Raw genomic sequence first — 24195 nt, 5'->3', positions numbered from 1 at the left:
TAGTTCCTTGTGACCGCAGAACCCAACGGACCATTATTTCCTGACGAAGCGCCTGACTAGCAAGTAGCCAGGCTCCCAGTCGGTCAACGAAGCGATAGTCGCTTATATCATTCCAAAAGAAGAGTTATCGCCCCTCAGGAGTAAAGCATCCAAGCTCCTTCCCAGCGCGTGACACCTTCGTTACACTCTCTGTATAGAGAGCTCCCCGAAGAGAATATCGCTGTGAGGAGCTTGGTAAAGCATGACTGAAACGGGGACCCTGTAAGGGTGTCAACAAGGCGTTTTACGCTTTCAGCGACCAACATGACGACAATAAGACCGTTTACCTGTGACGATCTGTTCAGATTTAATAATGTGTAAGTAAAGTGTTTTGTGGATTTGCGAAAATAGCTTTCTTGTTAGTCGATATGCATTGTATAAATTGTATGACTGATTCTCATACAGCGAGGGCCGAGATGGGGTCCCACAGTCAAGACATGGCTCTTGTAGTCCTACGTAACGGCCCGGCATATAGGGTCATGTCTTGACTGTCGGAACCTTTCAATATTCACAGAAATATCGATGTAAATGTAACATTATCGTATTTAAACCTCAAACTGTCGTCACAAACAAAATGAGACACGAAAAACAATGTTATTATCAAAATAAAAGCAATAATGCAAAATAATTATTTTATTTTATTTGCAGGAATTTGGATCCACTCACAGAAACAGTATCCTTACATTTTCTTTGTTCGGATTTGAACATGTTTTAAGTCATGTGTGTTCCATGAAAGTAATATGAGACTTTTGATACTATGTACACTTGTCATGCTTGTAGGATGCTTAAAAGAACAGTACATAGATCGTCCTGAAGCATTGTCTGTAAACAATAGCCGATAACCCAAGAGAGCCTTATTCCGAGAGAAGCTTCTGCTCCGGTGACCACACTATGGTTGTAGGCTTATCGTTTCTCTTGTTTCTAAACAAACACTCCTACATTTCATCACTTTATTTGCATTGTGTATTCATAGCTTCCAGCCATGGGAGTCATGTAGGGCTGGGACGAGTCCAAATTTACTACCCGAGTACCCACCACCCTATTACCCGACCCTAGCCGTGTACCCACTGTAGGTCTCAGGAGATGTCTCAAAATGTTCGATTGGGAACATTTTTAGCATTGCTCTGGCAAAAGGTATTCAGATACATGCATTAAACAATCTGGTCATTCATACACTGAAGTTGAATTAAGTTATATCTTTATTCAACTATATGAAAAATCAGAAGGAATGGGTGCATATTGAGAAAGAAATGCGAACATTAGTGACTTTAGTGTAACCATAGAGTTCTAGATAATTTTTGTCATTAAACAATAATCACGTGACCAACCACGGGTCCGGGCAGTCCTGTGGGTACCCGGGTCCTACTCAGTACCCACCCGACCCGGATACCCGAGTTACCCGTCCCATCCCTAGAGCCGTGCCAATTTACACTTGTCAGAGGGGTACACAAAGTATGTGATCTAGACTACCAGTTGTCAGACTTCCATTTTTTGTGGAAGCCTTGGTGGCTGAGTGGGTTAGATCGCTGACTGTGTGTGCTGGCGATAAGGTGCCTCAGTCTGAGCGTGTCGGATCGAATTCCTGATGAGGCTCAACTCAAAAGTACTAGAATTTGTATTTAGCTAAGAAGGTGAGTGAGTGAGTTTGATTTTACACTGCGTTTAGCAATATTCCAGCAATATCACGGCGGGGAACACGAGAAATGGGCTCACACATTGTACCCATAACTAAGAAAGTGTTATCCTAAATATAACAAATGTTAAAAAAGGTCTGATCTGCATAATTTTTTAAATGAGTGAATCACGAACAATGGCGAAACATGAGCTAGTCATTGATCCAAACAGATTTTCTTTGGAGATGTTGACAAGGTGAAAGACAGTAAAAGAGTTAAACAGACAGTAAAATAATAAAAACATTTTGGGTCACAAAGTTGCTCATAGTTGTATTTAAGAACAATGTCAAGTGGAAAGTCATGTGAACATGCACCGATATGTTAGAACAACATTTCAGTTTTCCATACATTTTAAGTTTGCCAGTTGGTAAAGAAGATCCTTTCCTAAATGATAATGTGGCAACCAAATCAATATAAGGATCTATCACGGGACAATTAATCAAAATAGTGGAAACCACTAAAGCCAATTATTGTCTTGGATAGTTTTGAATGGTATTTTATTAGTTGTACCCGATGTAAGCTGATACTGAGGGCAGGGGGGAATAGGGTGGTCAGACAGACAGACAGACAGTTTATTCAGTAAGAAGGCCATAGGCCCATAATACACACAATGGTTGATTGCATGAACTACGCATGCCAAGGAAGTTATCGATTTAAATTTCTCTTAGCCGTTGAGCTTTATATAGATATAAACAAAGTTTTCTGATGAAATAATTTCGGTAAATACATATTCAGTATTCAGGAATAGGGTGGTTGTCTTTATGAACTAGGATCCAAGTTCCAGATTGTTTCCAGACAAAGGCCTGTTCACATGCACACTGGACGTACCACTCATACGACAACTTATAGTAAACATAGATGAATTATTATATAAAAAAGAAAATTACAAGTCTATAAGTGAAAATATGTAAAGCTATTCTTTTTTTTCTTCCTGAAATGAAGAAATGATTGTTGACTTGTCACTTTTAGATATTAAATGTCAATGCCAGAGAATAACCAGTCTCGATTATCCAACAAAACAGATTCCATTGGGCATAAAAGGCAAAATAGTTGTGGGGGTTATTTGAATGGATAACTGAAAAACATGACATAGCAGCTACCGTATTCGACGTATAAGCGCCCAGGGCGCTCTCAAAATTGGAAATAGGGGGCTCTTATTAGAATATTATTTTGGTGAAAAAAAACAGAGTTAAAAGATAAATGCTGACAGCCTGAAATGTTTATGTACGACAGATATATTTTTCCAGAATTTAATTGCCCATGATTAAGGGTGCATATAACACATGAGTGTGTATTATATGTGAATAAATAAGTCTTGTGTACATTGATCAATTGGAAGGGGTTCCATTTGGGATTGTTCACTAACCATTATATTATCAAATATCGCCGTGGGCGCTTATTACGTCGAATACAGTATTCCTTGTTGTTTCCTTACACTGTCCCAGTATGGCTTGCCCTTCTACATGCAGTACCTGGCTCACTGGCCGGAGTACTTCCAGATTGCAGAGTCCCCCAGCGGCGAGATCATGGGATATAGTAAGTATTTGCACAAAAATATTTCCGGAAGTGGCATTAAATACTGACAACAATACTGTGATCATGCTTATACGAGCTGTGGTGCAACTCAGGGGAAAAATTATTTGAGTTTGTTGTTAAATGCCACACTAGGCAATAGTCCAGCTATATGACAGTGGTCCTGTAAATAGTCAAGTCTTGACCAGACAATCCAGTGATTGACATCATGAGCATCAATCTACGATGTTGGGATGAGATGACATGCATCAGCCAAGTCAGTGAGTCTGACCACCCGATCCCGTTGGTCGCTTCTTGGGACAAGAAAAAGGTGTAGGGTTGTGATCTCCAGATAATGGAACAGAAATGACTTGTTTGAGATTTTACAAGCTCTTCGATAAGTTTCTGCTCTTTCTGCTGATTGCTTATAAACACAATGGAATAAACTCACACAGTTTTTGAACTAAGTTGTGGTGTTTGTAGTGACAGGGCAGTCATCTTTAATCAGTGTGTACACTTTCAGTCATGGGGAAATCGGAAGGAACTGGCGACCTGTGGCATGGTCATGTGACAGCCTTGACGGTTGCCCCGGTGTTCCGGAGACTGGGTCTGGCAGCAAAGCTCATGAACATACTGGAAGAAATCTCAGAGAAGTAAGTTCTATCTGAAGCGGAATGTCCTTGTTTGGTTAAACCTGGTTTTACAGTCCTTCAAAACGGGTGGCCCAGTCGTCTAAGGCGCCAAGATTCGCTGTGCAGAGTTGCGTCCCTTGGGCACGCCAGAAACCTATGATTGTGGGTTAGAATCCCGGTTCACCTCGATTATGTTTCTTGGTTTGTCAGCACCATGTCCTAAGTGGTAAACGTCTGAGACCTGCATCACTTCAGGCCTTCCTCGGGGCGGTCGGGTAGCCTAGTGGTTAAAGCGTTCGCCTGGTTCGATTCCCGAAATGGGTACAATGTGTGAAGCCCATTGCTGGTGTCCCCCGCCGTGATATTGCTGAAATATTGCTAAAAGCAGCATAAAACCATACTCTCTCACTAACTAACTCGGGCCTTCCTCCCACATTAAGCTGACATGCCGTGATATAACTTGTGTGCGTCGTCTCATCAGTTTCAGTACTAGTGCAGTTGGTAATATATTGGGGACCAGTATCTGAAGTTTGTGCTGTACATTAATGCATCAATGTGATTATCTTGCAGGAAACATTGTTTTTTCGTGGACCTGTTTGTGAGGGTATCTAACAAGGTTGCCGTGGCAATGTATGAGAAACTAGGATACAGTGTGTACAGGAGGGTGCTAGAGTACTACTCAGGGGAGGTGGACGAAGATGCTTTCGGTGAGTAGTCTTTTCTTTTGAGGAAGATTATTTTACCATGATACTTTGATAAGTGTGACACACTCAAGGACTTTCCTCAAGACCAGAGCCGACTCCATGGTCTTTTGGTAGAGCGTCCGCCCGGAGAGCGGAAGGTCCTGGGTTCTTTCCCCGGCCGCGTCATACCAAAAGACGTTAAAAGATGGTACTTGTTGTTACCCTGTCTGGCGCTCAGCATTAAGGGGCTAAAACAAGGACAGGTCGGCTCGGAGTCAGTATACTGGGGTATTCATGTTAAACTGCAGCATGGTATCTCAGTGAGCTAGCACTATAAATCGGCATCAGTCGGGACTTGTACAAGCAGCAACAAACACACACACACACATGCATGCACGTCACTATATAAGTGCAATAATCTTGGACGCGACGTTAAACCCAATTTCACCTCACCTTACCTCAAGACCAGATAAAAGTTGTAGTCAAAGGGAGGTGACCCTTCAAGGCTCCATTCCACCTAGAGTATTCTGAGGGTGTACAAGCACCAGTATAGTTGGTATGACCAGAGGAATCTTATGTGTTCTGATGAACTATATAACTATATGTCTTTTTTACTTCAAACACCCCTCTGTGCATGTAAATACAGCAGGAATCAAATGCAAGCACACAATTGATCCTGAAGAAAGACCCCAAAAAGTATGCACTTTTTTCATATCTGTTGTGTCATTTATCTATGAAAAAATCAGTGCAGTCAGGAATTATACATGGTCCTGTGTACAGCACACAGGTGACAAATCAGGTGAAGTTAAGCAGTGTTGGTTGTAGGGAGTCTTAAATGGGTGAGGGGCTTGGCTCCTTAGAGTTTCTAGGGCTTTGGTCCTTTCCCACATTGATTGGTTGGTTGGTTGGTTTGTTGTTTAACGCCACACTCAGCAATATTCCAGCTATATGACGGCAGTCTGTAAATAATCGAGTCTGGACCAGACAATCTAGTGATTAATGTCACGAGCATCGATCCACGCAATTGGGATCGATGACATGCATCAACCAAGTCAGCGAGTCTGACCACCCGATCCCGTTCGTCGCCTCTTATGACAAGCATAATCACCTTTTACGGCAAGTATGGGTTGCTGAAGACCTATTCTAGCCGGGATCTTCACGGGTGTTCCCCACATTGAATGACTTGTAGCACTTGTGGTGTCTCCCTAGGCAGGGGACTTTGTTCAAAATGTGCCTCTGTTCACCCAGCAGTGAATGGGTGAATGGTTAACCTTATAGCACCTCACATGCACCTTGGGTTCTATACTCCCAAGGGAGCTGAGAATGTAAAATTGACTGATAAACATTGATATTTGATTTTCTTGTGTAAAACTGTTTTCACGACAGTGGTGCTTCAGTAAGGTGTTTTGACCTGTGTCCAGTGCTTAACTTGGGTCGTATATCTTCTGGTCATAGTGACTGGCCGCAACCAAATAGCGGATATTACTTGATATTGCTGGGCTGTTTCATTTTCATACAATGAGAATGATAAATCAAGTCTAGAACTACATGATGTAAAACAGTCACTTAAGTTTGTTTCATCACCCAGTATTGAATTTACAGATCTTCAAACCTAAAGAACCAATCTGACTTAACTGACTGTCCATGGCTTCACTTTGACTGTAGGGGGTCGGGTAGCCTAGTGGTAAAAGCGATCGATCCTCACGCCGCAGACCGGGGTTTGATTCCCGACATGGGTACAAAAGGTGAAGCCCATTTCTGGTGTCCCCCGCTGTGATATTGCTGGAATATTGCTAATAGTGTCGTAAAACCATACTCACTCACTCTTGCCCCGTTGGAATTCTTGATTAGAACTGTCTGGCTGTGAGAGGTGGTGAAAGGGATTTGGTGGTCAGTCTTGGTGTCTTGGTTGATGGCATGTCATCATACCCTGATTGTGTGGATAGATGCTCACACTATCAATCCTGACTAGATTACTTACAGGCCACAGTCATATATCTGAAATATTGCTGACTGTGGCGTTAAACAACATACAAACACTTCCTTCTCACATATTTTGATTGCATTGTGAGCATCTTTCGGTCACCTCGAATCCTGTGACTTGTAATCTGACATGACCCGTAATGGGATGTCCTCAGATCTTTGTTTAGCGGCAGCGAGAACTTTGATCTGATTTTAATGAGATTGATGATAAGGTGAAAGATGTTTACTTTATTGGTCAGCTGGTCAGTTTACTTACAAATTTATTTATTTACAAGTACAGACATATATTGGTTTTCTGCAAAGGGACAGGCAGCCATTAATTTTCAGGTCGATGCCATATTTGGTATATACCAGCTGCCTGCATCTTCCTGAGGCAAGAGAGTTAACTGACTTTAAAAGTCCAGTTTCCAGCCTTCCCTAACTAGGCTGAATTCCTTGGCTCGATCGTAATGCCACCAGTGGCTATTACGAGTTATGTCCCTTTTATGCCTCTCCTATTGACCAATCAGATTCCATGCCTTGTATCACTTGCATTTGCTTCAAACAAAATGGCGCCGCCCAGTCAAGACGATCTGATCGATAATCAAGATCTATATTGTGATAAAATGGATCTTACATCATGAAGTGCATCAAAACACGTGAGCACCTTGATTAAAAACATGAAAAGATTTGGAAAATATCTATTGACACCAAGTTGGCTGTGCATGTGCTTTGCAAATCCTGCAATCGACCAAAATCTATATGACAGTTTACGAACCGGATTCTGACTTCATTGAACGACTTTTATTGGACTGTGCATAGTCTAGCCAAAATCCAACTCCATAATACCAGCCTAGTTCGGCAACGGTGGAAACTGGACTTTTATTGTCAGTTAACTCCCTTGACTCGGGAAGATGGTTGTCTGCGACTTTGACATGTGTTTAGCCACTAGTCTGAAGCCGAGTGCAGTAAAATCCTTTTCAGTCTGGTACTTTCCTCATAATAAGATTAAATTCTCCTGAAAACGATATAACTAGAATACTGTTCAAAGCAGCGTTAAACCTAAACCCACTCACTTAAAATCATGAATAATATAGATATGTGAACAAACAAAGAACAAAAATCAAAATCAATAATATGAAATTATTGATACTCCCATCAGATGAGGAGATATTAAAAGTTTCCAACAGAAAATGTTGAGGTCTTAGAAGATTAAGTGGAACTGGCAAGGGAGATAACTTGTACTGCCATCAATACTTTGGGCTCCATTTTCCAAATAAGCCTAAACTATTAGTTGTGCTCGACTGCTATACTAGAAGAAACCCTGTAACAGTTGATTCCACAGTATTGTGAATGTCCTTGTGTTGTTTATTTAGAGGTGTTTTATTATAAAATTTTGGAAATAGACAAAATCCATGGCTAAAGGTAGAAAACGTTACATGTTATGTAGCCCAACTAAAACAAGTTGAAATAATTTGTTTAACGCCGCACTCAAAAATATTCCAGCCATATGACCGCGGTCTGTATATAATCAAGTCAGACAATCCAGTGATTAACATCATGAGCATCTATCCATACAAATGGGATATGATGACATACATCAACTAAGTCAGCAAGCCTGACCTGATCCTGTTTGTCAACTCTTACGACAAGCATAGTCGCCTTTTACTTCAGACCGCCTCTGTGGTCTTGTGGTAGAGCGTCCGCCCGGAGAGCGGAAGGTCTGGGGTTTGATCCCTGGCCGCGTCATACCAAAAGACGTTAAAAGATGGTACTTGTTGTTACCCTGTCTGGCGCTCAGCATTAAGGGGCTAAAACAAGGACTGGTCGGCTCGGAGTCACTATACTGTGTCTGAGTGGGGTATTCATGTTAAACTGCGGCATGGTATCTCAGTGGGCTAGCACTATAAATTGGCATCAGTCCGGACTAGTACAAGCAGACAAACACACACACACACACACACCCACCCACTCGCACGCACACACACATGCACACATGTGCATGCACGTCGCTATATAAGTGCAATAATCTTGGACGCGACGTTAAACCCAATTTCACCTCACCTCACCTTTTACTGCAAGAATGGGTTGCTGAGGACCTATTTTACCCCGAATAGGCTTTTTATGTACGTTTTTTGACCACCCAAGCATTGTCACTTCAGCATGCAGTTGATGCAAACACCTTTTTAGTGCTTATGGGTTTGATGGTTCAAGGCATTGTTACACCAGACTCACTCACTATCGATTTAGAAGCAAACCTATTTCTTTACTATAACCAAAACAACAAGTATACCTGTGAGTTCCTATATATGTCGGGGCTATTGATTGTCAGGGGAAGTGTTCTGTTTGCCAGTCTGTTATTTCACCCAAATATTGAAGTGTGCAGGATCGCTTAGATAGTACATTGGGGGTAGGCCAGTTGTATGAGCTGCTGAATGAGGCCATGGTGTTCGCCCACAAACTGTATCATAGTGTGTGGTAAGGCCATCTTTTGTGCTTCCTATCGAGATGAGGCTGCAAAATCACTACTCTAGGTGTAAAATCCATCTCATTTCTTTTCAGACTCTTGATTTATCTACTCTGTATACTTGATTGCTTTCATGAATGTTTGCAGTATGTCTTAGTTACAAAATAAACAGGATGGAAGGGAACGAGTTTGCACTGATATTAGCAAATGATTAGATGATCACATCTGTTTGAATCCATTTAAAATTTATATGTCTAATTGATTGTTTTATTAAAAATCCGGGGTAGAATAGGTCTACAGCAACCCATGCTTCCCATAAAAGGTGATTATGCTTGTCGTAAGAGGCGACTAACGGGATCGGGTGGTCAGGCTTGCTGACTTGGTTGATGCATGTCATCGTATCCCAGTTGCATGGATCGATGCTCATGATGTCAATCACTTGATTGTCTGGTCCAGACTCAATTATTTACAGACTGTTGTCATATAGCTATAATATTGCTGAGTGGGGTGTTAAACAACAAACAAACAAAACATCTTGTGTTTAATAGTTTTTCAAAGATACTAATTATGGAAAGAATTCTAAAAGAGGGTTGTAATTTTGGAAAATGAAGAAAATATCAGAGAATTTAAGTTTTCTGTTAGCATCGCTCTCTTAAGTTCATTGTTATGTGTGGATTCATGGTGACTTGTATGTCACGAAAATACAAACGACTCCTTCCTGATGTTCAAGGTAGGGTATAATTATGTCGTTTGAATGCATTGATCCAGTCAGGTGTCTTCAAAACTCATTGGGGGCACGGATGGCCCAGTCGTCTAAGGCGTCCCTTTGGCACGCCAGAAACCTATGGTTGTGGGTTCGTATCCCAGTTCACCCCAATTATGTTTCTAGGTTTGTCATCACCATACCCGTGCTCGTGGGTTTCACCGAAGTGGTAAACGTCTGAGACCTGCATCACTTTGGGCTTTCCTCCCACATTAAGCTGACATGCCGTGATATAACTGGAATACTGTTAAAAGAGGCGTTAAACCCAACTCATTCACTCACTCACTCAAAACTCATTATCATGTCACTTGTCAGGGAGTTATCTACCCCTGCTCAGAGGCCTATATTTGGCAACAAGTCTGCAGCAATTGTCAGTAACACTTCCCAAATAATTGTTTTGTATCTAATAATGTTAAAATACCTCTGAAAATAAAAACTGTACAAAACCCTATTTTTACTAAATTAACTGTTTACCAGTACCCTATTTGCCTGACAAGGGAACTTAGTTTGGTATCTTAGATAAAACCCTGCTTGTTAAAGAGTATGTTTTGACACAATAAGTTGTACAGTTATGTCAATTATGGGATGATATGAAAGTATATAAGAGGGCTATTGATAGTGCCCTGAAATGATCTTTTATGGCATGACAGATAAACTATAGTCATATGAACTTCTTTTGAGTTGTATATATAGCATTGGTTTGCTAATTGATCTTGTGAAGATAGACTTATAAGATATAGATATTTGATATCACCTGAACAGAAGCTCAGTGTAGCTGCAATGCAGACACTTTGAAAATGGTTTTTGAAAATGAGCTGTATATATGACAGCAATTTGTAAACTAGCTTCAGAAATGATACACGATGACCTTTATAGCAGATTGTGAACAACCATTATCATGGAACCACACTGAGACTGCAGGCGACAACCACATACATATTAGGAAGCAGATTCCAGATCCATGTGTATTTGTAGTGAGTGACTGTGTGAGTGAGTTTGGTTTTACGCAGCTTTTAGCAATATTCCAGCAATATCACAGCGGGGGACACCAGAAATGGGCTTCACACATTGTACCCATGTCAGGAATCAAACCTGAGTCTTTGGCGTGATGAGCGAACGATTTAACCACTAGGCTACCAGACCACTTGTGTTTTTGTAACAGTCTATATTTTGAGGGGGGTTACTGATTCGACCGAAATACAAAATCAGAAAACAAAAATATAAATAGTTAAAAATTATTTGTATTTGACCGACTGCTTCATCTTTGATGGTTTGCAAAAATAAAAAGATACAACTGTAAAAGTATACAAAATTAGAGTATGTATGAACTTAAGAATTCAGTGAGTTAAATTGATAACATTGACAATCTTACAAACCAAATTGCAACTGTACTTTTTGAATAATGAGCATCTGCAATGTACATAAGTAGTTTTGGGTCATTACAATCCACCTATGTGAAAGAGAACAAAGCTTTTTCAGAAGTAAAAAATTACATGTAGATGTTTCCATGGTTATTGCGAAATGATTAATGGAATGTTTGAAGGAACAGCTGTTGCAGGCTCATCTCCCACATTAAACCAGTTTTAATTTTTTTTTATGCCAACCGACCTGTTGTGAAAACAAGTTTGAATTGCTTATTTTTTTATTTTACAACCTACCGACAGGTATTTTCTGTAAAAAATCCATAAAGCAAGTATAGCCAAAAGTGTGGCCTCAGTGAGATGTTCCTGGCTGTGCCCTCGACGTGGTCATTGCAGTAACATTATTGTCATTGTAGGACCATGTCATTCAAAGATATTTTATATCCACACAGTGTTGATCGTAGAATATTTGTTTATTTTAATGTTTGTCTTAGTTTTCAAACAATTAACAGCAGATAGAGGGATGGTGTAAATTCTTCTGGGGCACCATGCATGTAGCAGAGGTACGATAAGTCCCCATGGTCCCTAGTAAGGTGGCCTACTTTGGGTTGCTGGCGAGACTTTTTTTATTGTGTCATTATTTAATAGTCTGTTCCAAATATTCTTTCAAACAAAGGTTTAGAACCGATAGGTGTTGTTACTCATTGATATACTGTACTGGTGACAGGGTTTTACAAAATATATCTTCATTACTTTGTCACAACAGTCACAATATGGCTGAACTATTGCTGATGTGACATTCACTCACTCACTCACTCACTCACTCACTCACTCACCAACTCATGCACTCACTCACTCACTCACTCATTCACTCACCAACTCACACACTCACTCACCCACTTTCCCACTCACTCACTCGCTCACTCACTCACTCACTCACTCACTCACTCACTCACTCACTCACTCGCCCACTCACTCACTCACCCACCCACCCACTCACTCACTCACTACAGAATCTATAAAGCATTTAATACTACAGTTTAGCCTTACCAATGTTTGATTTTGTTTGGTGTGCTTGGGTGCAATGTTGTCACTAGTTGGTGGCGTCAGAGCATTAATAATGACACATGATAATAAACATTGCACTTTAGCATATTGTTATTAAGGAAAGCCACCAAATTGCTGTTCCCATTTGGGATAACAAGTACGTTTTATTAATAACCCGTGATGGCATTCCCAGAGTGCAAGTGCGAAACTGTACAGAACGTCTGTTCACAAATCCATATTATTGCAGTGGCTTTCTTTAAATAGGCTAATTTCTGCTGAGCATATGGAAAGCAAGTGTTAGCTTACGTAATAATGTAGGTATTCACATCCATTGAGATATGGAAATATTTTAATGAATGTCGCAGGTGCAGCCCAAGGGCTGCAGTACAGCATGTAAGTGTTTGGGCTGTGCCTTGACAAATATTTAGTGCTGGACTTCAGCTTAGAGCAAATCAGTACAAAAACGGATGACATATAGTTGTAGATATTTTCTTTCAATAATGGAAAAGCATTAATCAATTTTGTTCAGGAGACGAGTAGGTTTTTGATTATGTTTGATGAGCATTTTGTACCAAACTTTTAATAAAATTGTTGAAGTGATGTTCAAAGATGCCAACCTTGACTTATTTGGTGGAATCATTATGGTGGTTAGAAACAAACACAATAACGTGAAATATGCTACTTAAAGTTAAAGAGCACCTAATTTTTTCACATGACTATGGTTAATATGTTGTGGCTGTTGGGTATTGCAACTCACAACCTTCCATAACTATACGTTTTATGGTTTTCATGGTATATATACATATTTGTAAAACATATCTCCAATATTTTAGACAAGTTATATTGACCTTGCTGCAGGCGCTGTCACAAGTACAACCAATTGATAATCAATTAATAGATAATCACTTGATGGGAATGTTTTCACATAAAAGGCAAAATTAAATGATTTCAAACCATGCAGTCAATCATGCTAGTGGTGATTACTTATTAATGAGGCGACTATGCTTGTCGTAAAAGGCGACGGGATCGGGTGGTCAGGCTCGTTGACTTGGTTGATGCATGTCATTGATCCCAATTGCGTAGATCTATGCTCATGATACTAATCACTGGATTGTCTGGTCCAGACTCGATTATTTACAGACCGTCGTCATATAGCTGGAATATTGCTGAGTGTGGCGTTAAACAAAAAAAACAACCAACCAACCAACTACTTATTAATGTTTGAAAATAATTCATTTTAGACCCTGGTTATCCCAGATAGTCTAAATGACTCAGTTTGTGGTGACCATCTCTGGATGTTGTGCACATGTCTCATCTCCTGTGGTGACCATCTCTGGATGTTGTGCACATGTCTCATCTCTTGTGGTGACCATCTCTGGATGTTGTGCACATGTTCATCTCTTGTGGTGACCATCTCTGGATGTTGTGCACATGTCTCATCTCCTGTGGTGACCATCTCTGGATGTTGTGCACATGTTCATCTCTTGTGGTGACCATCTCTGGATGTTGTGCACATGTCTCATCTCTTGTGGTGACCATTTCTGGATGTTGTGCACATGTCTCATCTCTTGTGGTGACCATCTCTGGATGTTGTGCACATGTTCATCTCTTGTGGTGACCATCTCTGGAGGTTGTGCACATGTTCATCTCTTGTGGTGACCATCTCTGGATGTTGTGCACATGTCTCATCTCTTGTGGCGACCATCTCTGGATGTTGTGCACATGTTCATCTCTTGTGGTGACCATCTCTGGATGTTGTGCACATGTTTATCTCTTATGGTGACCATCTCTGGATGTTGTGCACATGTCTCATCTCTTGTGGTGACCATCTCTGGATGTTGTGCACATGTTTATCTCTTGTGGTGACCATCTCTGGATGTTGTGCACATGTCTCATCTCATGCTTTGGACATTTTAAAAGGGTATAGTTAGGATGATTTGAGCAAAATGAAATATCATTATGAATCTCAGAAACCACTTCTCTAGGAAGAGTCAGCTTATCAGAGCACTGCTACTTCATGGATAATTTGAACTCATGTTGCAAATATTATTCTTTTTTTGCCTTCACACAACTAAAACTATGGTTTACAGGAACACTGAGTAATTGCTTCAGACCAGGGGTCCGGAAACCGTCATATGCGCCGGACATGTCCGATTGGGAATCTCAAATGTCCGGTTTAAAATATTGCTTACCGGACATTTAAATTTTTTCTGTCCGGACATTTTAATAAGTATTGTCCGGACATTCTTAAATTTTGACCGGACATGATCAATAGTTAGGACTGAGCAATTTCTGTCTGCAGTTGTAACACAATGAAGATTATCTACACTGACAAGCTTTGTTTGTTTTGATTGCTGTAAATACATCGTACCTAGAACATGTAGAATGATAGTCCAATCGGTCAATCACTGTAATAGGCAATAAACTGAGTTGACACTGATTAATCGAGGATTTATTACTGAGAACATCTTGTTAATTTGAGTAAAATGTGTTTACAACTGTACATAAATACCTTGCATCATCGATGTACCTCATTATCCTCACAATGCTACGATACGTAACCTCAGACAAGAAGCGAAAGCGTGACGACAGCCAGTCGACCGATGCAGATCAGTCGAGCAGATCTGCCAAACCCTCAAAGTCTGAATGATCATTTTGTAAGTCGTGGCTAACGACTTTCACTTGGTTGACATACAATGAGGATTTGCAGATTTTATTGTTTTCAGTAGCTACTCGTATATTGAATCTTGATTGACCGCCATTTTGCTTTCTGTGACGATCGATATCAAATTTTTTAAGGTCAATAATTACGTACAGATGAAAAAGTATTCAAATAACTATTGCTATCAACGATAGTTTAGGCTTTTGGATTATATTATCTGTCTTGTTTTTAAATAATCTTTAGTTTTAAAAAAACAACTTTTCCCGTGAGGTCACGTGATAACCAAATATGGGATAATAATCTCGATCCAAATGTTACGACGCGTACACTTGAGCAGACTCATGAATATTAATTAGACCGTTCACAACGTTGACAGATCGTTATTATAACAGAAACAAACGTATGTTTTCCATGTATATCTAAAATGATATTATTTGTTATTAATTGTCCGGTGAATTTTAAACAATTTAAATTGAAACAATTCATAATTCATCATATTATGAATACGTAACAACTTGTAATTTGTGTGTAAAAAGTCGTACTAAAACACGCTGTTTGAAGGGGGCGTGGCATAAATGAAAATGTCCGTTTGGGATTGTAAATTTTCCAAACCCCTGCTTCAGACATTTAGAATTGTTAATGTCATGTTACTGCAAACAAAAGACATATATAATTGTGTTTATCTTTAAAATATGTGTAAAACTTTCCTGAAAGTGTTTAACATTATTTCCTAGAGATTCATTTAGATACAAAAGCAACTTTTCATTGTGTACCCTTATATGCTATCAGTAGATAATATAATTATTTTGGCCACCTGAAAACATGCAAATGTTTCAGTCTTGAAAAGTGTACATGAGAACAAAAACTGGAATTGGTCCACGCAACCTATTCTGGTCATAAGAGGCGACCAATTGGAACTGGTGGTCAGACTTGCTCATAACGTGGATCGTTGTTGACAATAGCAATCACTGGATTGTCTGGCCCAACTTGATTATTTACAGGCCGATGGAATATTGCTGAGTGCAGCATTAAACAACATACAATTTACAAAACAAGCGATTTCCTTCTAGGTTAATTTCAACTCTTATACTGAGTTGTACCAGGTGAGCTACAAACCCATCTGAGAGGATATTGGTGAAATATTTCTCTCATGATGCGGAACCCTATCTCCCTATCATCTGATTCACTGTCAGCGCCTGTCTTAGTTGCTGTTCCTGTTAATATAAGAGGTATCGGCCAGCACATTTGCGGTTTCAACACATAGACAAAGATTGCAGGCTATTCCTGCCTTTGAAACCACTGTTTTGTCAATATGTGGACTGGGATAAGAACAGCATTGACAACTATTTGTTATTGCTGTACAGTTTTCTGTAAACACGAACCGCTTCTGTTCCCTGTCTATCATGGCAGCAGGAAACGGGAGTAATATATTTTCAAACAATTGTCTGTAATCATGATAATTCTTGACATGTTTTGAACTTTTTACTATCACATGCTTACAATTATAATATGTTTAACATACCTTTTTGTCTTCAGTAGATAAATGCCTGAAATAGCTAAATGTCATTGTGAGATGTTTGTACACACTAGAGATAAAGAATCCCTTAATTTGTTCAAGAGGTTCGGGTTCTGTGAATTTCAAAATGGCTACCACTGCAGCCATATTTGAGAGCCCATGCCATTGTTTCACACTGCAGTTATTGGGGGACAACTGTAAAATGTGTAAGGATATGTAATTTCTCCCTCAGTGTATTCTGAAACACTGTGACAACACATACTACCGTATTCGACATAATTAGCGCCCCGCTGTAATAAGCGTCCACGGCGATATTTGCTAATATATTGGCTAGTGAACAATCCCAATTAGCACCCCTTCCGATTGATCAATGTACACAAGACTTATTTATTCGTGTATAATACGCACTCGTGTGTTATATGCACCTTTAATTATGGGCAATTAAATTCTGGAAAAATATATCTGTCGTTTATAAACATTACAGGCTGTCAGCATAAAATACGAAATTTATCTTTCAACTATTTTCTGATTTGAGTTAATGTTGATTTTGCCTTTTCAGTGTGTTTCAACTCATATGCCACTTGTCCAATAAAGTACCATGGACGATTTTACTGTTACTATTCACCAGTACCTACGATGTCATTGATACTTAGGTCCAGGCGATGCTTAAATTGTCAGTTCATGACATTGCAATGCACTATTAATAGAATAGAAACTGATGAAGTGACCTCCCAGTAATGGAGGAGGCATCATATTTTCTTGTGTATAATTGTGCACCCCCCATTCTGTGGCACAAGTTTCGGGGAAAATTAAATTGCTATTTCGTGTATTGTGCACAGTCAAATCTACATTCAACTGCTTCAAGTGAACGAATAGGAGATAACAAACTAGGTCAACGAAAATGTGAAATTTGTGGTAAAATATCACAAGACATAATTATTTACCATTTCATGGGACTAGCTGGATTAATCTCATGCTGACAACCAACCACTTTGTTCATGGTTGTCTCTGTTTTATTATAAACATTTGAGCAATATTTCTGTGGACATAGTACAGTTCAATAAATATACACAGTGACAGTTACAATGACTTGGCAGGACAGATAAACTATTGTAATATGAAAGAATCGGGGGGTTCCTTAACTTCTTTTGAGTAGTATAGATTTTGTGATACATAGTTGCCTAATTCAGCTTGTAAAACTGTTTGATTCAGCTTTATTACTTGTTTTTTTATGGGCTTTTAATTGCCTAACAGTTAAACTTCATGAATAAGTAGGTCATGTAAGAAATATTGTATTCTTCTGGGAAATAAAATTCTGTAGACACTTTAAGTTAAGAGAGACACAGTCCTTGAAATGATTCCCTGTTGAGCAAGAAGGTAATGAAATCAAGAGGACAGAATTTTGTCAGCCTGGGATACAAAAGATCCCTTATGGCTGTAACATGGCTTAGGCTTTGTCTCCTTGGTCTCAAGTCAGAAAAAGTATTTTGGCAAAAGAAATATGTAAAAATATACAGAGGCTTTATTTGAGAATGTGGGAATATCTTTTCAGAATGTTTTTTTATCGACATTTTTATGACTGGGATTGTGTGTTTGCTGAATGTGTAAAAGGTCTATGTTCTGTTGTGAACTGTGGATACACTTTGTGCAGCAGCTTCTGAGTCGCCTGTCGTAACACATCTCTGTTGCTAAAAGTGTCATGTTCCGTTATGTGATGTGCACAATGAACATTGTTGGAAGCCTGATGTTTTGATGCTTTTTAATTTGGCCCATAAAGCCTTTTGTAAAAGAATTTAGCTGTATTATGTCTTTCTTTTTGAAGAAGGACACTCTGAAGAGCTTGTGGGCATGAGTTTATGCCACTTTAGTTTTAGCAGTATTCCAGCAATTTCAAAACAGGGCTTCATACATTGTATGCACAAGGATATAAAGAATCGTGTCCTTTCTCTTTTTTCGAGAAGAGTCTGAAGTCAATCTGAAGAGTGAGGGAGTGGGTGACTAGGCTTTTATGCCACTTTCAGCAGTATTCCAGCAATTTCAAAACAGGGCGGGGCAACACCAGAAATGGGCTTCACACATTATACCCATATGGAGAAGTGAATGCGAGCATTCAGCATGACAGATTCTGGGTTAGAATTGTGCCCCAGCAACCAATGCTGGTCGTAAGAGGCGACTTAGTGGATCCGGTGGTCAAAATCGATAACTTGGTTGGTGAATGTCAATATTGCTCACAATATCAATCACTTGATTGTCTTGTCCAGCCTGTTATTTACAGGCTGCCACATTTAGCTGGAATATTGCTGAAATGTTGCCGAAATATTGCTGGAGTGTGGTGGTGTTAAACAACAAACACACACAGACAGATGATTAATTGGTTATTGTTTTGCAACTCAGTATCAGAACCTCCTACGATGATGAACAATGAATGTCCTCACGTGAGTACCGCGGGCTAATTAGGGAGACATCACGTCATGTGATAGCTGCAAGATTATTCAAACAACAGTGACTGCATTCTTTCATTCTCTTCAGCCATCTGACAGAAGTATCAGATGTTGTATACATTAATCATGACAAATGTGTAATTCCTTCCTTCTGTCACATACAGATTCCGTCCCAGGTTTCACCGCAGCACATCTGGGACTGTTAAAAAATTTACGAGTCAAATCAGATGCAAAACTGTGGAGTTGTAAATGGCAGACATAAGCCTTGAGTGTAGGATGTCCCTGTTGCAAGATCATGCAACAGTGAAAGGCCAAAAGGTTAAAAATTATCTTTTTGATTGCGTTTTAAACCAGCAGTAGGGGTCGCTTAATGCTGTAATTGTAGGCTTGTGAAATTGTGGATACCACATGTGTCAGCATGTGCCAAAACTTGGATGTATCAAACCGTAAATCGTGGAATTGAGCTTGGCTGTGAATTTGAAGTCAATTGTTATGTCAGGCCATTTGAGATTGCCTCAGTAGGAACATATTTTGTGTAGGTATGGTTCAGTTCAGTACAGGCAGTGAAGTGGATTCCCCTGTTGATTCGAGTTAGTGTGAGTGAGTGAGTTTGGTTTTACGCCGCTTTTAGCAATATTCCAGCAATATTCCAGCAATATCACGGCAGGGGACACCAGAAATGTGCTTCGGTTCTTCGGCGTGACGAGCGAACGCTTTAACCACTAGGCTACCTGACGCCTGAGTTAGTGTGAGAAATGAAATGCAAGTTGTACAGTTCATCATAGAGAAAGTGTGTTCTGGTCAGTTAAAACTTCTCAAGCTGTAGATATTTTGTCAATTGATCCACATTAATACTGCCCCATCCATATTCCTACAACATGAGGCCATGATATGTCCATCTGATCCACATTGTATCCACCTGATCCACATTATAACCACCTGAATTACATTGTTACCACCTGATCCACATTGTTACCACCTGATCCACATTATAACCACCTGAATTACATTGTTACCACCTGATCCACATTATAACAACCTGAATCACATTGTATCCACCTGGTCCACATTGTATCCACCTTATCCATATTGTTACCACCTGATCCACATTGTTACCTCTAAATCCACATTGGGATACATTGTTACCACCTGATACAGATTATAACTACCTGAATCACATTGTATCCTCCTGATCCATATTATAACTACCTGAATCACATTGTATCCTCCTGATACACATTATAACTACCTGAATCACATTGTATCCACCTGATACATATTATAACTACCTGAATCACATTGTATCCACCTGATACACATTATAACCACCTGAATCACATTGTATCCACCTGATCCATATTATAACTACCTGAATCACATTGTATCCACCTGATCCATATTATAACTACCTGAATCACATTGTATCCACCTGATACATATTATAACTACCTGAATCACATTGTATCCACCTGATACACATTATAACCACCTGAATCACATTGTATCCACCTGATCCATATTATAACTACCTGAATCACATTATCATACCACTTGATCCACATTGTTTCCACCTGATCCACATTGTAACAATACCTTTCTCACTATCCGATATGTATCACGATACTTGCATGTGCTCTTATCTTTGGTGCGTAAGCCATCTTTTTCATAGACAGGATGGCCAAATACCTGGCACACTGACGATTAACAGTTGGCAGTGTCAGGTATGGCGCAATGCATGAAATATTTATGTTTTCACTATTAACTTGCACGACTGATTAGTGATTAGTGGAACAGTTATTAAATTAAACATTTAAGGTCAGAATCGATATTTTTTACTTAGTGTGTGACTGTGATCGATACTTGTATCAAGACGTTAAATATAGCGATCCACCGATGCACAGGTGTATCGTCCCACCACTAATTAATAATAGCCACCTTAAATAGTGTCCTTCACATCTCAGATTTGATAGTACTAAATTCGATATTTGATGTAGAAACCTCAGGCCTCAAATTCGACTTTGCACCGTCAAGTTAAAAAAAGCTCTGCAGTGAGTTTATCTCCTGACTGGATGCAGATAGAGTGGGCTGTTATCTGACATCTAATACTCCTTTGTCTGGTCCCAACACAGACAGGGGCGGTCGGGTCGCCTAGTGGTTAAAGCGTTTGCTCGTCACGCCGAAGACCCGGGTTAGATTCCCAACATGGGTACAATGTGTGAATCCCATTTCTGGTCTCCCTGCCGTGATATTGCTGGATTATTACTAAAAGCGGCGTAACACCAAACTCTCTCACTCCAACAGAGACAGATTACTAACATTATGCAGTTCCCTATAAATCATGGGTGTTACGTTTTTCTTAGTCTTCACAAAATTCTACAAAAAGGGTAAGAACAAACAAACAAAATGAAAAGTACTATTTCAGTTCATTGTGATCAATGCAAAAATATGTGTTGGCCCAGACTGACTATATTTACTTCGCACATATGGCATTGTATTCAGACATCTATTTAAAAACAAGAAAAATCTATTATAATCAATGTTTTTTCTTAATTTATTTCCCCTCCTACTGTCCAGAATTTTTCACCAGATTGTTATTGAACAAGAATAAAAAGTCTTGCCTAAATCGTAAAACACTATTCATATCAGGTCCTTTAAGAAGAGTACGGTACACAGCCGAGTGTGGTACATGTTGCTGATGTTTAGGAGAAACAGGCCATTGAGTATGCCAGGATCAAAGTGATGACTCGTGTTAATATGATGATGAGCAAATTGGGTAGACCTCCACTTGCGCCAGGGAGTTGCCAATATATGCTTGAGGGGGTTCCTCTATCTCAACTTGCCAATTATGTCAAGTGGTGCCAGCTCGCCACACAAAACTGCTGACATGATGAAATGTATCTCTTGTGGTGTATGCATAAATGTTATCCTATGTAGTGTTTGTTATCAAGGATAACAGCTGAGGTAACGGATAGAACATTGTGCATATGAAACATGCATTAAGTCCTGTATGTTGGGTAAATGGTGCTTTGCTCTGATACTTAGAATTATGACTGTGTTTAGGTGCTCCCTTTATATGTTTAAGATAAAAGCCTTTTTATCAGCATCTTCCATGGGGAATTAGATAATGGCTTTGCCCTGACATGTCCAAGAACATGACTTGAGAAGCAATTGCCTTGTTTAAACTGTCATGGGTTTTAAGTTAAAAGGGAATGCAAACGGTTATGGTTTAGAAGGAATAATTGTGTGCACGACTTGTTACAACTGATTTGGAAACCTTACTTACAAGTGAGTGTTAGTATTTCTACAACTTGATACCTGCTTTGTGTTAAGGGTGGGGTAGCCATGTAGTTACAAGCTTTCACTCATCACGCTGAAAATCGGGTTCGATTTTTGTCGTGGGAACAATGTGTGAAGCTTCTTCCTGTTGTTGAACCACCCCCTAACCCCCCTACACACACACACCCCCCACCCCCTACCGCCTAACCAGACACTCCACCCAAACACACCCACACACCATGATATTGCTGGAATATTGCTTAGGCCAGGCGTTTTATAGTTTTCAGATTACAGACCCACTGACTCTAATTTTTGTGAAAATGTAAAAAAATTAAATCAGATTTCCATTCCCCCCCCCCGATAGCCGCATAGTCAGTTATTTTATTTGTTATCACACCTTTTAATAAAAAAACCATATGAATTTACTGTTGTAAACTTGTAAAGAGATAAGTAATCGATCTTTGTTGATCTCGAAGCCGAACATGAATAGCCTCCCTTGATCATTGGCTATTATCTTCACCTGCAGAGACAATGAATTGATGTGAGGTGGAGTGTTTGGTATTGAGGTAGGGTGGTTAAGAAATCTAATAATTATTTTATTATGGTCTTAATTGAACCTGTGTGAATCCAGCCTGACATTTGGATGATGAACACAGTGCGAGACAAGCAAATGGTTTTTTTAATTTCTTAAAAAATTATTTCATTACATTGAGGGTATGCAATCAATAAAAAAACCATCCTGTTTATATTATTTCATTGCATTGAGGGTATGCAATCAATAAAAAAACCATCCTGTTTATATTATTTCATTGCATTGAGGGTATGCAATCAATAAAAAAACCATCCTGTTTATATTATTTCATTGCATTGAGGGTATGCAATCAATAAAAAAACCATCCTGTTTATATTATTTCATTGCATTGAGGGTATGCAATCAATAAAAAAAACATCCTGTTTATATTATTTCATTGCATTGAGGGTATGCAATCAATAAAAAAAACATCCTGTTTATATTATTTCATTGCATTGAGGGTGTGCAATCAATAAAAAAAAAAATCCTGTTTATATTATTTCAGACATGAGGAAGGCCCTATCTCGAGATGTTGAAAAGAAGTCCGTCATACCGCTTGCCCACCCAGTCCGGCCGGAGGAGTTGGACTGACCATGACTCAGGAGGGTAACCATGGAGATCTGCTGTGGGGGACACTCATGTTTGCCGGGCTTCTGTTAGGGGCCATCTTGGCCCTGATTGTCACAGAACTGATTGTGCGACAGCCTCTCCGTTTTCCCCCGTTACCGCAGACGGATGATCACGAAGAGCTGTAGCTGGTTAGATGGACAGACACTGAAGAAGTCATAGATTTGTCATTTTATTCAAACCTTACGTAGCATGCAGATGTTTAGTTTGTAAAATTCGCATAACTGATTTCCCTAAAATGTCCTCTACTGCACTGATTAATTCTATAGTCTGTGTGCCTCACTCTGCCAATATGGAAGGTTTGTATGTGTCGGGATTTAAACTTTGTGATTACACATGTTGTGTACACTATCAATGTGATGACACTTGTATCAAAAATTTGGTTTCAAAATAGGCCAAGTCTGGAAAATAGCCACTCAAGACATGAGCCAGTCAGATGTCTAGATGCTTTACTATGCATACAATTGCAGTGATACATTGTACCTGCAATGCTAGTTAACATTGAAAAATATTAAGTATTGACATACATATGATATATACCCAGTTTATTGTGATCACCAGAGCTACAGAGAAGCTGCGTATTTGTGTGAAATACCCCCCAAAACTATTCAAAACCCGATAACTTTCAATTAACTTGCGTACAGAAACACAGGCATTAAATGAAAAACTTAATTGTTTGAAAACAGCACGCGTAAATACCCAACGAAGCTTTTCCAGCTTGCGTACAATGGAGCTGGAAACACAATTACGAGCTAATTTACTTTCCTAGTCAAGCCTATATTTAGAACCATTATATACATCTAAAACATTATTTCATTATCTCAAAATGCTTACTCTTTTTGGGAAAAACCCAATAGAGTGATGAATAGATGGGTGAAAAAATATTGGTTACCCAATGAAAAATGTAATAACCCAATTAGAATAGAAACCTTCGAGTAAAAACCCAATTGCTCAAACAGTCAT

General features: G+C 39.4%; 1 protein-coding gene across 1 annotated transcript; it reads left to right on the top strand.

Annotated features, from left to right (window-relative positions):
* The first annotated feature begins 241 nt into the window (after window positions 1–241).
* Window positions 242–23961, top strand: LOC139442936 (N-alpha-acetyltransferase 20-like). The gene is made up of 6 exons (XM_071223860.1): window positions 242–356; window positions 688–712; window positions 3158–3248; window positions 3748–3877; window positions 4427–4563; window positions 23111–23961. The coding sequence occupies exons 1-6, from the start codon at window positions 304–306 to the stop codon at window positions 23194–23196; spliced, it is 522 nt and encodes a 173-aa protein (XP_071079961.1). The 5' UTR covers window positions 242–303; the 3' UTR covers window positions 23197–23961.
* Window positions 23962–24195: the final 234 nt, after the last annotated feature.

The sequence above is a fragment of the Haliotis cracherodii genome, unplaced genomic scaffold (genome assembly GCF_022045235.1).
Source record: "Haliotis cracherodii isolate W230 unplaced genomic scaffold, xgHalCrac1.p SCAF_5, whole genome shotgun sequence".
Lineage (NCBI taxonomy): Eukaryota > Metazoa > Mollusca > Gastropoda > Lepetellida > Haliotidae > Haliotis > Haliotis cracherodii.
This window is presented reverse-complemented; position numbering and strand designations above follow the sequence as displayed.